Below are 12863 nucleotides of genomic sequence, written 5' to 3' on the forward strand. Positions count from 1 at the left end.
AGCAGGGGCTGAAAATTCATTACCTGTTACTTGCATCCACAAGTCAGCAGCTATACAAAGAAATCCCTGTCATTTCTTGTCTGGTGAAAGAAGGGGTATACTATGTTACGTTACGTTATGTTATGTTGTTATGTTATGTTATATTGTGTTATGCTATGTTATGTTTCTGCCTCCTGAGGAACATCTAAGGAATGGAAATACAAAGGATAAGTGGTTTATTTGTTGGTTTTTTGTTCTGCTGTGGCTTGATGCCCCATAGCAGCAGGAGTCAAAAGATCAGAGAAAGACCCTAATAAATACAGGAAGGCATGAATGCCTACAATTACCAATGTTATGCAGATGAGAACTCCACTGTTCATACACTTTGTAAAGCATTTATACACCCTGTGTAGCAGGTGTCATGGTTTAAATCAAGTCCACACACAGCTCGTTCATTCACTTCCCCCCTTTGCTCCCCCAACTCCCCGAGAGTTAGGAAGGAGAATCCAAAGAATGTAGCCCCCACAGATTGAGATAAGAACGGTTTAATAGCTAAGTGTCGTGGTTTAAACTAAATCTGCACAGTTCCCCCTTTGTTTCCCCTCCCCCCCTCACCTTCCCACTCCTGGAGGGATGGGAAGGAGAGCCAGAGGAATACAACTCCCACGGATCGAGGTAAGATCAGTCCAGCAATCAAGGTATAACAGAAATAACTACCAGTACCAATAACAAATCAATGTTAGAGGAGACAAACAGGGAGAGAGAATAGGATACCACCCACCGCCACGAGCCCAGCCCGGAAGAGAGAGCGAGCTTCCCCCCTCCCCTCCTGGCCAGCTTCCAGTTGCCTCCCTGAGCCCAGCCCGGCGTGTTAACCCCTTCCCTCCCGGCCAGCTTCCAGTCCCCTCCCCAAGCAGGACGTGCTGTGGTATGGAATACCTCCCCGACTAGCCCAGACCAGGCGCCCTATCTCTCCCTCCTCCCTGGCAGAGCATGAGCTACTGCTGAACCCATGACACTAAGGCACAACACAAATCACTACTGCCATTACTACTACAAATAATGATGATAAAGCCAGTAACAAGTGAAGAGAATACAACATCTCACCAGCCACCGACCCATAACTCACCCCACCCTGCCCGACCGAGCACGGACTGACACCTCCTCCATCCCCCCAGCGCTCCAGCCCTTCTGGGTCTCTCCTGGTTACATCCTGGGTATGACATTCTATGGTATGGAATACCTCTTTGGCTAGCCTGGGTCAGCTGTCTTGTCTCTCCTTCCTCCCGGCCTCCCCTCCTCCTTGGCAGAGAATGAGCTCAGAAAAGGCCTTGGACAAACCAAACATTTGAGCAGTAACTCAAAACATACTTGCTATCAGCAACCGTTCTCAGCCCAAAAGTCAAAACAGAGCACTGCACCAGCTACCAAGAAGGAGAAAAATGACTGCTACTGCTCAAACCAGGACACAGGGTCACTCTGTAAAGACTGTCCAGTACTCTACTGTAGGCCTGGCTTTCAAAGGTTATGGGCCTTGCCTCCCATCTAAATATACTCCAGAGTGTATTTAGATTTGATCCCTGAGGAATTCGGCACTTTTGTTTGCCTGAAGACTGTATAATCTTGACTATAAACACTGACAGGTTGGCTAGCATGCAACTAAAGAGAGGGTTTATATTCCTGCCAAATATTGATGTAGCCATACACGAAACTAACTATTTGTGCACCCCCTTTGCAGTGACCAAGAATTAAGGTTATTTTCGTCATGAATGGGTGAGGTTGTGGGTGAGTGCTTGCCAGCAAGAAGGAATCTCACTAATCATATTTTCATTATTGGAGACCATGCATTTCCAGCTCTCTAACAGTAACTGCAATGCTATTTCCAGGATAGTTAAGATGTTCCTGTGCAAGAATAGGAGAATGTGATTTTTTTTTCACCTGATTCTGTCAAGTCAGGCAGTTGAGATGGCAAATAAGTTGTGTGGGGTTTCTATTTTGGCCAATGATTTAACTAACATTACTTATTTATTATCAGAACTCTAATTCCTGGCATTTCATAGCTGTGATCCTTAGCTGACAAGAACTGGCAGGTTTATACAAACTTCAGCTGCTCATCCCACTTATACCTGGAGAAGGCAGCTTGAGTCTGAATCAGTATTGTACATCAGTATGTATTGTCATGCTCTGTTATCACTAAAGTAGCACCTATGAGCCAAACATATCATGGTTTAAGCCCAGCCAGTAACTCAGAACCACACAGCTGTTCTCTTACTCCCCAACTTCTTTCTCCCCCAGTTCCTGAAGGGATGGGGAGGAGTATGGGAAGAATGTAACCCTCATGGATTGAGATAAGAACAGTCCAGTAACTAAGGTATAACACAAACCACTACTGCTACCACCAGTAATAATAATAAGGGAAATAACAAGGGGAGAGAATAAAACTGCTCACCACCAACACTCAGCCCGATCCAAGCAGCGACCTGGTCCTTCTGGGTGACTCCCCCACTTTCTATCCTGGGCATGACGTGCTGTGGTATGAAATACCTCTTTGGGCAGTTTGGGTCAGGTGTCCTGTCTCTGCTTCCTCCCGGCTTCCTATTCACCTCCTCACTGTCAGAGGAGTGACAGTCCATGAGACTGAAAAGTCCTTGACCAGAGTAAACATTACTGAGCAACAACTAAAACCATCAGTGTTATCAGCTTTGTTTTCAGGCTGAAGTTGAAAACACAGCACTGGACCAGCTACTAAGAAGGAGAAAAATGACTGCTACTGCTGAATCCAGGATGGTCTGGAACTTCACATGATCCGTATTAGTTGGTTTTGAGAGCTCTGATCTGCCAGGGCCCCGGGTAAGTCTAAACCTCCTTTGGATCTCAGCTTGTGGCTCAAGTTGCAGCAGTTTGTCTCATTTAGCATTTTAGGGATGAGCAAGTTGAATGCTGTTGCTTGTCTGCCATCAGCTTGCTTTCTCTAGACCACAATGTCAGCCCCACCTTTTGAACCTTCTGGAAAGGCCTGAGGCTTTCACCTTACTCCCTACAGAAGAACTCAGTATCTGAGCTGTCAGAGCAGCTCTGTGCAATAGCTCACTACTCAGCTCTGTATTTCTGTTGTTCGTGCGCAGGATTAACATTTGTGCCAGTTACAAGCAGACCAAACCTAAATATCCAAAATTTACATTCACTCATAGTACCTCTGTGTGTGACTCACCTGGCTCTTGAGCTTTTAGGCTATACTGGATAAAATGATCACATTCCCAAGCTTCTGTTCTCAGCGGTAGTGCCAGGAAACTTCCTTGGTTTTATCTAAATAAGAACCCTCCCCCATTCCCATAAGGAATACGTTGCCATGCCAGTTGGCAGAGCTGCTGATCAGTTCTTATGATTCTTAAGAAAAATGCCCTCACCTGAGGTCTATGTGAGCATACCTATTGGTTGCAGCACCAAATTGGTTATTTCTTGTTATTTCTAACACTATGTTAAAGCTATGCATTTGCTATGTCAAAGCATATTATAAAGTGGATACGTTTTTCATTAATTCTATATTGATGCCAATGATTTCCTTAGTCTTATACATCATTCTTCCTGGTGTTTTCCCTGCATCCTTCCACTCAGTGCCACAGTCGAAGAGCCTAAAAATGAAATGGCATAGAAAGTCCATCAAACTACATCATTATTGGATAACTATTTGGAAAACTGAATAACTGCAATAGTAATCCAAAATATAATGGAAAACAACTGAAATTATTCATATATCTATTTTATCTATTTTACAATAATTAGTTTATTGTTCTGCAAGCTTGTCTATGGATCCTTGACTTGAGAAGTTTTACATTCCTTCATTGCTGGGAAATGCGTTTGTTTCTGGCCTGTTTGGCATCCAACAGGATAGAGTTCCTTCAGATGAGGCCCCATATATCCTGGCTCACTGCAGAATTCTTTGATTAGAGTACCTTAAAAGGGGCTTTAAATAGCAAGCAATACATTTGTGAGGATGTTCCTTGTGAACTGCTGTTCTCAAATTCAGGTTATATTGCTCCTAGCAAATGTCTGGCTTCAAATTCACCTGCCTTCGAGATATCCTAAGAATGGAAGACTGATACATTTTTAAAGAACTTGTTTAAGAAAACCATAAATTGCTTTCTGACGCTTGACATATAATCCTGAATTTATCTTTGCTTTCTAATGCTTGTTTGAAGCTAGAGGAGTACCTTAGTCACATACATACGCATTCCAGTGTCTGCAGGAAGCTACAGTGTGTTAAGTCTTTTTACACCATTTCACCAAATTTACAGCTCTGCTGAATGGTGTTTAACAGTCTTCAGATGGAGATTGCTCTACCATGATTGTCATAGGCTGGCTTTGAAATGCACATTACCTGCCAGTTTCTTGACCTCAAAAAATAGAACTCTGTGAATGCTTAAGTCTTTCATTAAATATGTTCTGACAATTGTTTCAGTCACTGATAACTATGATCTTGTTTCTATTGAATTACAATTACAACATTGGAGTAAAAAAATTGCAGACTTTGTGCTGGCTTGTTATAAATATAACATAATTCATACTCTGTTCTCTGTTATTTGACCATATTTGAAGCAGGATACTCTCCAGTCTGCAGAATTCTGTCTTCCATTCTATGGGTAAAAACCTTTAAGATGTCATTACCCATGTCAATACTAGTTTGCACTCTATTCTAAAGCAGACAGGTAAATGCATGAATAAAAGGAGTTCCAAGGATTAAGTATAAAATACTTACTAGGTATAAAAAACTTGATCAGTTTTCAATCACGAAGCTTTATTGGATCTTCTTTTCTTTCTAATGCAAACACACTAAACTGTGGTGCTGTAGATAAACCCTCTGTACCATCTCACTTCCTCAGTATTCACTTTTGAGATTCAATAGCATATCAGACAAGACTGTATTTTCTCCTGTACCTAATGGAGTCTTGGTGCCTTCATACCCCACAAGTGGCATGAAAGTTTGACTCAACTGATATTTAAAAGCAGAAAATAATACCAACTTTTCCTAGAGAATGTTCTCAGTTATACTGAGTTTGACTTTCACTTTTGTTCCTAGTTTTGATGGCCAAGAATTGAGACGTTTGACTTAACTCTGGCAAAAATACACAGTAATTTATTCCTGTGACCAGTCTTTTTTTGGGATTCTCTCTTCTGAAGTCAGTCTTGGAAGAGAAGTCATAGTTCAGAATAGCAATGCAGACACATGGGATCTGTTTGATCTCTGCTTTTAGCCCAAAGACTGTGTTTACTGGGGAGTGACTTGGTATGTTTTGATATAGTAATGGTAGTATTCCACAACCACTAAAACCCTGTCTTTAAAAAGCAACCATATTTTATTAAGAAAAACTATGCATAAATCCTTTTTAGATGGTTTTTGTAACCCAATTCCCAGAAGGAAGGGAAAAAAACCTCACACTGCATAGGAAAAGACAGTGTTCTAGAAAATTGCCAACTCAGATGCTGAAAATAGTTCAGCAAGTGAAAATAGCAAATAATTAAACAAGAAATAGTGTTTCCAGTAAGCCTGTATCGAGCGTGCTGCTGCACAAGAGCCCATCGCAGTGAAGCTCAGCTAGCTTGGCCTGACGGGGCCTTTGCTTCATCTGTGCTCTGACAATTCAGTGTGTGACACCAGGATCAGCAGCAACTTCTGGAACCAATGCAGCGCCTGAGGAGCCAGGCTCCTCTGCAGGGTGCTGGTGCCACTGAGCAGCTCTGCCCTGTGCTCTCAGAGTGTTTGTGCCTTGCAAATGGGTCTCAATCTGGCAAAGTTCTTTCTTGTTTTAATGAATGATGAGCTAAGTGAGAGGCTGAAGGGAATCTCCTTCTCCCACTGTGAAGTCACCGTGAAAATCAAGAGAGAGTCCAAGCTCAAAGCTCTGCTCAATATGCAGAGAGACAAAAATTATCAAAGAGAGTCTAGTGTTTCAGGGCTGAGTCCCTCCTTTTCCTTTTCTTTCTGCCCTGGAAGGGCTCAACAATGGTTTGTCCAGCACAAAGTTAACATGAACATTTGGCAAACAAACACAAATCATCTGATTTCTTTCTATCCTGGAAAAACAAACAAACAAACCCCCCATTACCAGAACATTGACTCCAAAGCTCCCTTTTAATGGAATTGGAACTGTATGATAAAAGCTTCCTTACATAACAGAAAAAAAAACCACTTCTCCAACATTTTCTTCCAAAGGTTGTATATTCATATGTTACATTATTAAATCTGTGATGCTTGAACATGAACAGAGATTTGGAACATGAGGTCTTCCTGAGAAACCTGGAGGATTAATGACTCTCTAATGGCAGCAATGATAACCCGAATGCAAAGATCCATGGCAAAAATGAGCATGTCACAGCCTCCCATAACAGCAACAACAGTGCCAGGTAAGTACAATGAGATCCTGGCTGTGGGTTTGATTGCTCTGTAGGTAACAGCTGCCTAGAGACAAACCCTCCACCAGCTCCACGGAGACGAGGCTCCGACACGAGCTCAGCTTCAGACATTATAGAACCTCCAGAGAAAGAAGCTGCACAGACCCAGATTTTGTTAACTTCTGGTGTTCATGGATTTCCTTGGATGATCTTCATTTCTGTTGGCACATCCTGACTCTAACAGTGATTTTTAGAAAGACATATTGAATTCTAACTTGAAATCTTTTGTACAGTTAGAAAAGCAATAACCTCTTAACATAGACCATAAAGAGATCAAAATAATGAAATATCAAATAATAATTTCTGCTTGAATTTTAAGTGCAAGGCACTTTTTAATAACATAAGTACCGAGCTGCTTATGTTGCAGTAGTTCTTAAGGCTTTCCCTCCAACTGACTGCAATGCCTCATTCCAAACCGATTCTCCACTTGGAAAGGACTTGTGTGCCCATTTTATGGCAAGTCCATCGTTTCTGGAAGATCAGTTACATTTAACCTGCAGCCTCCTCCAGGATCCTGCTGCTGTTGTTCTGGGCCAGTGCAGAAGCCCAAGAAACTTGCTCCTGAAATGCCTCCTTGCTCATCTTCCCAGCGGATCGGTCAGACCGCTGGTGTGGGACACCCCACGAACACTGACCAAATGCTCACCTTTCCAGCCACATTACTGTTAGAAGGAATAGTCTCCTGTTAGGAAACAAGCCTATAAAGTGCAGTCATAGGATGTCATGCCTGCACTGGATCCCATCCAAACTGGCATCGCATATGTGATCTTTTCTCTCCAGACAATGAAAGCATCAGGTGTTTGGATGCTGCTACGTAAAGGTGCTCGGTGAAGCGGCCAGAGATCCCTCTGGTTTTCTTGCAAGGTTTCCAGAGTGTAAAACTGACCTCTGCTCGCTAAGAACACGGTGGTAGTGCTTTGATGGCTGACTCCTGCCAGCACCGCTCCGAGTACCGGCCCGTTGCCGGGCTACCACCGCCTCCTTCCCGGCGTACCTCACCGCTGCTCCCCGCCGGGCTTCCGTCCGCCGCCATCTTGTTCCTGACGGGCGGCGGAGCAGGCGGCTGCCATGGACACAGGTGAGGAGCGCTCGGGGAGCCGAGGCTGGCGGGGGCTGAGCGGGGTCTGAGCCCGGTTCCTCGCACCCCCTCCCGTTCTGCTCTGTTTCTGCCGGGCGCGGCCCCGCTGGCTCCGCCGCCGCCGGCACTACGGGAGAGGCGCAGTCGTGGCTGTGAGCCTGAAGCCTTCCCGGAGCTCGGGCACCGCTTCCGCGGGTACCTCGACCCCGTTATTAGTAGGTGTTCGTGTCAGGATTCAGCTGCAGATCTGAGAGCACGAGGCCTCCAGGCTTCTTGCTGTTCCCTTTTCCTTCACTCTAAGTCAGGTGTCAGCATTCCTTCGTTCTTTGTACTTGGCTGTAAAAACAAACCAACCTCAGCATGTCTCTTAATGCAGGCCAAACGCCGATTGATGTAATGAAGGCTTTGCTAAATTAATCTGTATTATTATGGGGAGTTACTGCTTTTGCTCCTGTTTAAACACGTTTTCTGTATTTGTGTGGCTCAAACCGAGAAAATTTCTTTCAAATCTATGGTGTGGATCAAATTCTTACCGCTTTTCTCACTGTCAGATGACACGGGAAATCGACTTCGGTTCCAGCTGGAGTTAGAGTTTGTTCAGTGTCTGGCGAATCCAAATTACCTCAACTGTGAGTACTGAACAGGAACTATTCGGATCCTGAGGAATGAGTATAGTTTTAATGTTGTTTGTTATTACTGGGAATGTTAAACAGGAGGGAGAGGGCTAAACAAAATAAAAGGAGAGGGTCTTTCACAACATAAAGGTGGTCTGTCAATAATTTAATTTGTCTATATTTCTAACAGGTGAGTTTAAAAAAATGTAAAATATTTAATTTTTCGACATAAAAATAATGCACCTATCTGGGGGATCAAAAAATGTAAGTTGAGGTATGTAGTTAAGAAGTAATGTCAAGTCAACAGTGTGCCTTATCTGAAAACAGAATTTCAGGCACTATACGTAATGCCCTTCCAATTTTTACGCTAAGTCAGAATTTCCTGTTTCAAAAACCTGTTTTCTTCCTGGGTGTTTTATAAGATACTGTCAGGATTGACATAAAAATATCTTTTTCATTTTTCTTTCTTAATTTTTAATAATCAAAATTTGCCTCTGTACTTATTCTTCAAGGTCGACAGATTTTTTTAATGCATCTGTAACTGACAATTCTTTATTTGTCATTTTATTTCAGTTCTTGCACAAAGAGGCTATTTCAAAGACAAAGCTTTTGTAAATTATCTTAAATATTTACTTTATTGGAAAGAACCCGAATATGCAAAATACCTGAAGTAAGTGTTAAAATCACTTTGGTTTCTGCATTTAAATGATTTTGTTTACCTTCTGTTATGTACTGCACAGCAGCATGTCAGTAATTGATTTCCACCTGTAACCCTACTTTTGTTCTCCCTGCTGTGTTTATATGCATCACAAATTTTCCTGTTTTCCAACAGTGCAGATGTAGCAATAAACAAGAATAGAAAACTTGTCTTTCATGGGTTGTGCATGGAATCTTCCCTTTGCAGCCTTCATCTGCACTTTGGCAGACCATTATGGTACAGAACTACTTCAGTTAGGCCCAGTAAATACATGGTGAGAGTAATTCTGCAGTGTTGATGCTTACATGCAACAATGTCTTTGCATTTTTGTGAGTATGCAGACTCCCTCTTGGTTATGTTCTTTGAGTTCTGGAAACAGATATTGTAGCCATGTATTTGCTTTAGTGAAATCTAGGTATTAGAAAAGCTACTCTACGCAAGCATGTATATACATTTACAAGCCGTTAGTGGACTTCTTGTTTCCTAGCCTAATACCGAAGCTACTGAGTTACAGCATGTAACAGTGGAATAGATACAGTCTTTAGTCATTTGATATTTGAGTAAAACACATACATTATAGAACTAAAATAAAGAATGCAGAATTTCTGGAGACTCCAGTTTTAATGCATCTCACAAAACCCTGTATTAAGGGGCCTCTATTTTTAATGCAGGTATCCGCAGTGTTTGCATATGTTAGAGCTGCTCCAGTATGAACATTTCCGCAAAGAACTGGTGAATGCTCAGTGTGCCAAGTTCATTGATGAGCAGCAGATTCTTCACTGGCAGCACTATTCCAGGAAAAGAATGCGCCTCCAGCAAGCACTTGCAGAGCAGCAGCAACAAAACAACACCTCTGTAAAATGAGACCATGTGGGAGCCAGTTGATGAGGTTACTCTGTGTCAACTCGAGTAGCTTAGGAGAGGAAGGAGCCCTTGTGTGGGTTTGGCTCTCGGGGGTGTATGTTTCATTGTTTTATTTGTTAAGTGAGTTTTTAAAAATTTCATCTTGTTTAAAAATACAAGACTGATAAAACCTCTGCAGTTTATTTTGTAGCATGGATGATTTTGTAAGAGCATTACTGCAATTATTGATTCCTTTTCATTTTGAAAAAGAAATCTGACACTACTGACATTTAAATAACAAAAAGTGTAGCTCAGAAGCCTGTTCTTAGGCATTTTCACTGGAGAATAACGATGGATTTTAAGTGTGGCTAATAACTCCCCCATGTACTCCTTTTTGTAACTGCAGGATGAGCAAAGTTGAAGTAATGGTGTTCTACAAAATCTAAATTATGGATTTTTGTCTTGAAACCGACCTGAGCTGTTGTTATTTCGGTTTACCTGGTAATCCTTGTTGCTGGGGGTCATAGAAAACAAGTGTGACAAGAGGACTGCAGGAGTGGAGCAGAGATAAGTAATAATAAGCATTGCAGATACTCAGAAGGAAATAGGCTGTAGTTGTATCTATTCCATTACAGTCAGCTTACTTTAATCTTGGCTTTCTGCCAGTGAAACAGTGGCTGCGCCTGGGCTTCTCTACAGGATGTGTAGAGAAAACAATTTGTGTTATAAAAAAGGTGTAAATGCTCTAGCAGGATTGGAGAAGCATTTGCCATTTATTCCTACAGTTTTTATTGTAAGAACACAGATACTAGCAGTTTCCAGGGGTTTATATTTCATGTTTTAGGTTGTATTCGTGCTGCATTCATGTTATATTTGATAGCCTTGTAGGAGCAGGTACTGCAACTGTTAATATGTGATCAGTGACACCAAGACTTGTTGGCCTTCAGCTTATCATACTTAAGACTGAACAAATAAAACAGTAAACATTTTGACATTCAGTACCTTCACTAGCTATGTGAATTCAGATTTAGGAAGAATAATGAGTTTTTTTCTGTGTTTTCAACCCCTTACTGTTAAAGGTATAACAGCAGTTAAGCCTTTCTCTTCAATAACTGTAGGCTGCACTCTCCATTTATAACATGAGCACAGCTTCTTTGAAAAAAGACTCTTTTCAAACTCAAGTTTATTTTAATGTGAAAAGAAAGATATAGGCATTTTCTTGCAAGATTTCAGTGGAAGGCTGGGACCTAGAATTTAATGATATTTATCTTGACTAGTCAGAAGTAAAGTTTTAACAAAGGTTAAAGGTTGAAAGGACGCCACAAACAACTTGAGGTTAATGTCTTCAGAAATGATTGACTACTGGAGGACTTAGTCTTCAGTAAACAACATGCGCACAAGCTCTGCTTTAAAACATTCTTCTTCAACCAGCTTCTGAGGCTGAAATAAAAGTTAAGATGCTTTAGGGGGAATTCAAAGCCCTGTTCTAAGACTACAGCTATTTGTACTTATTAATATTAGCCATACTGCAGGAAAATGCCTGAGGGTTTTGTGGCCTTGGAAGAGGCATTCTTGAGAAAGTAATTGCTAATTTAAATAGATGCACAAGTTAAAACTTGAACTGCACTCCATTTGAATCAAGAGTATACTGCACGTAGCTTCGCTCCTGTAATACAGCATTTGGATTTGTTTTAAATCTGAGGAGCTGCAAGTCAGGAAATTAAGAGTATATTGTTAAGAATTTTCTCTGCCTCTCAACCACTGCATGCTAGATTTACCTATTGCATTTTTGTTTACTACAGACAACGTTATGCTGAAAGCACAGTGGCTTTCTCTTGAGGAACTATGTGAGCCAGAAAATGTGCATGAATGGGAGCAGAACTGTTCCTAATTGTCTGCTCTTTTTAAACAAGAGAGGGTATCAGACAACATACGTGACTAATTCATTTACAGTCATAAGTTCCTGCCAGATTCCCATATGAACGCCTGTAGATCCGGAACATACAACATATCACTTACTGTTCCATATTTAAGTAGTGTAGGCACTGCTGTTAATTTCAGATTCTTCCTGAATTCATTGTTGGGATCTTTCCAGCTGTTCAGGAAGAAAGGGTTAACTGTTTGTAGAGATGCAATTAAAATTCCTTCAAAAGGATGACTCATAACTACCTCACCCTGCTTCTCAGAGCAAACATGCAGATACTTCACATTAGGGATGTGAAGTCAAAACCAATGCTTCATTCCTTGTGGAAAAGCACAGTTTGGTGACTTGTTCCAACAGGTTAGTTAACCTCTAGCCGAAAACCAGCAAAGTTGTACTGGTTGTTGGTTTTAAAACAGTTACTTACTAGGCTCTGTCTCCTACTAGGCAGTAGATGAATACAGACTCGTCAGGCATGTTATGAAGTTCCTTTCTCACAACCGGTTCAGCTGGAAAAGAAAATTTTAAGAACTCAATATATTAATACTTCCATCATACTACAGAATGACACAGATCTGCTCTGACCAGCAAGGTTGCTAACAGACCTTGCCTGCTTCACATAGAGATCTGTGTTTTGTTTCCTCTGGTCATCCATGAGCTGTGCAGAATTCAGTTCAATCTTGAAGGGACTTGTCTTTACAGCATGTTAACATCACTTGCCATTCAGTGCAACGTGGCCAGCAAGGGCAGGGCAGGCTGCAGCCCGTTAGCTTTAGCTAGTCCCGGTCACGGCCCACACCTCGGCGGCAACTGCAGCGAGGGCTTCAAACCGGAACTCGGCCCAGGCCGCTCCGATCCCCGGTAACGGAGGCCGGGAGTCGTGAGGCGCTGCGCGGCGCTAGGGCATAGACGGCACGGTCCCCGTGGCGCTGAGCGCGAGGCCGCCACAGCGGTGGCTCCGCTGCTGTCGGGGCCCCACGAGGGTGAAAGGCACTTCCCAAACGAGTCCCCCCACACACACAGCGGGGAGGGGGACGTCCCGCAGGCCTCACCCGTCACGCAGTCCGGGCACCAGCTCTTGCCCTCGGCATCCTTGTCGCCGCAGAAGAGTGCGAAGATGGGCCGGCCATGGTAGTGCTGCGCCGTCCGCACGAACTCGGAGTACCCGCGGACCTGCTTCTCCTCCCAGCCCATGGTGCCCGCGGGACTCGGCGGGGTGGGACCCGGGCTCCGCCTCTCCGCGGGCGGTGGCTGGGCGGGGCCCAGGCTCCGCCTCGCCGC

The 12863-nt window shown here is 42.9% G+C and overlaps 2 protein-coding genes across 2 annotated transcripts; one reads left to right on the plus strand and one right to left on the minus strand.

Annotated features, from left to right (window-relative positions):
• The first annotated feature begins 7448 nt into the window (after positions 1-7448).
• On the plus strand, positions 7449-10651 carry MED31 (mediator complex subunit 31). The gene is made up of 4 exons (XM_005154390.4): positions 7449-7507; positions 8059-8136; positions 8695-8791; positions 9490-10651. The coding sequence occupies exons 1-4, from the start codon at positions 7498-7500 to the stop codon at positions 9680-9682; spliced, it is 378 nt and encodes a 125-aa protein (XP_005154447.1). The 5' UTR covers positions 7449-7497; the 3' UTR covers positions 9683-10651.
• A 173-nt stretch (positions 10652-10824) lies between these two features.
• TXNDC17 (thioredoxin domain containing 17) lies at positions 10825-12819 on the minus strand. Its single transcript, XM_005154391.3, has 4 exons — positions 12635-12819; positions 12010-12091; positions 11681-11756; positions 10825-11101 (listed from the first exon to the last, which is right to left on the minus strand). The coding sequence occupies exons 1-4, from the start codon at positions 12774-12776 to the stop codon at positions 11033-11035; spliced, it is 369 nt and encodes a 122-aa protein (XP_005154448.2). The 5' UTR covers positions 12777-12819; the 3' UTR covers positions 10825-11032.
• Between the last annotated feature and the right edge of the window lie 44 nt (positions 12820-12863).

This window comes from Melopsittacus undulatus, chromosome 13 (genome assembly GCF_012275295.1).
Source record: "Melopsittacus undulatus isolate bMelUnd1 chromosome 13, bMelUnd1.mat.Z, whole genome shotgun sequence".
In the NCBI taxonomy this organism is placed as follows: Eukaryota; Metazoa; Chordata; class Aves; order Psittaciformes; family Psittaculidae; genus Melopsittacus; species Melopsittacus undulatus.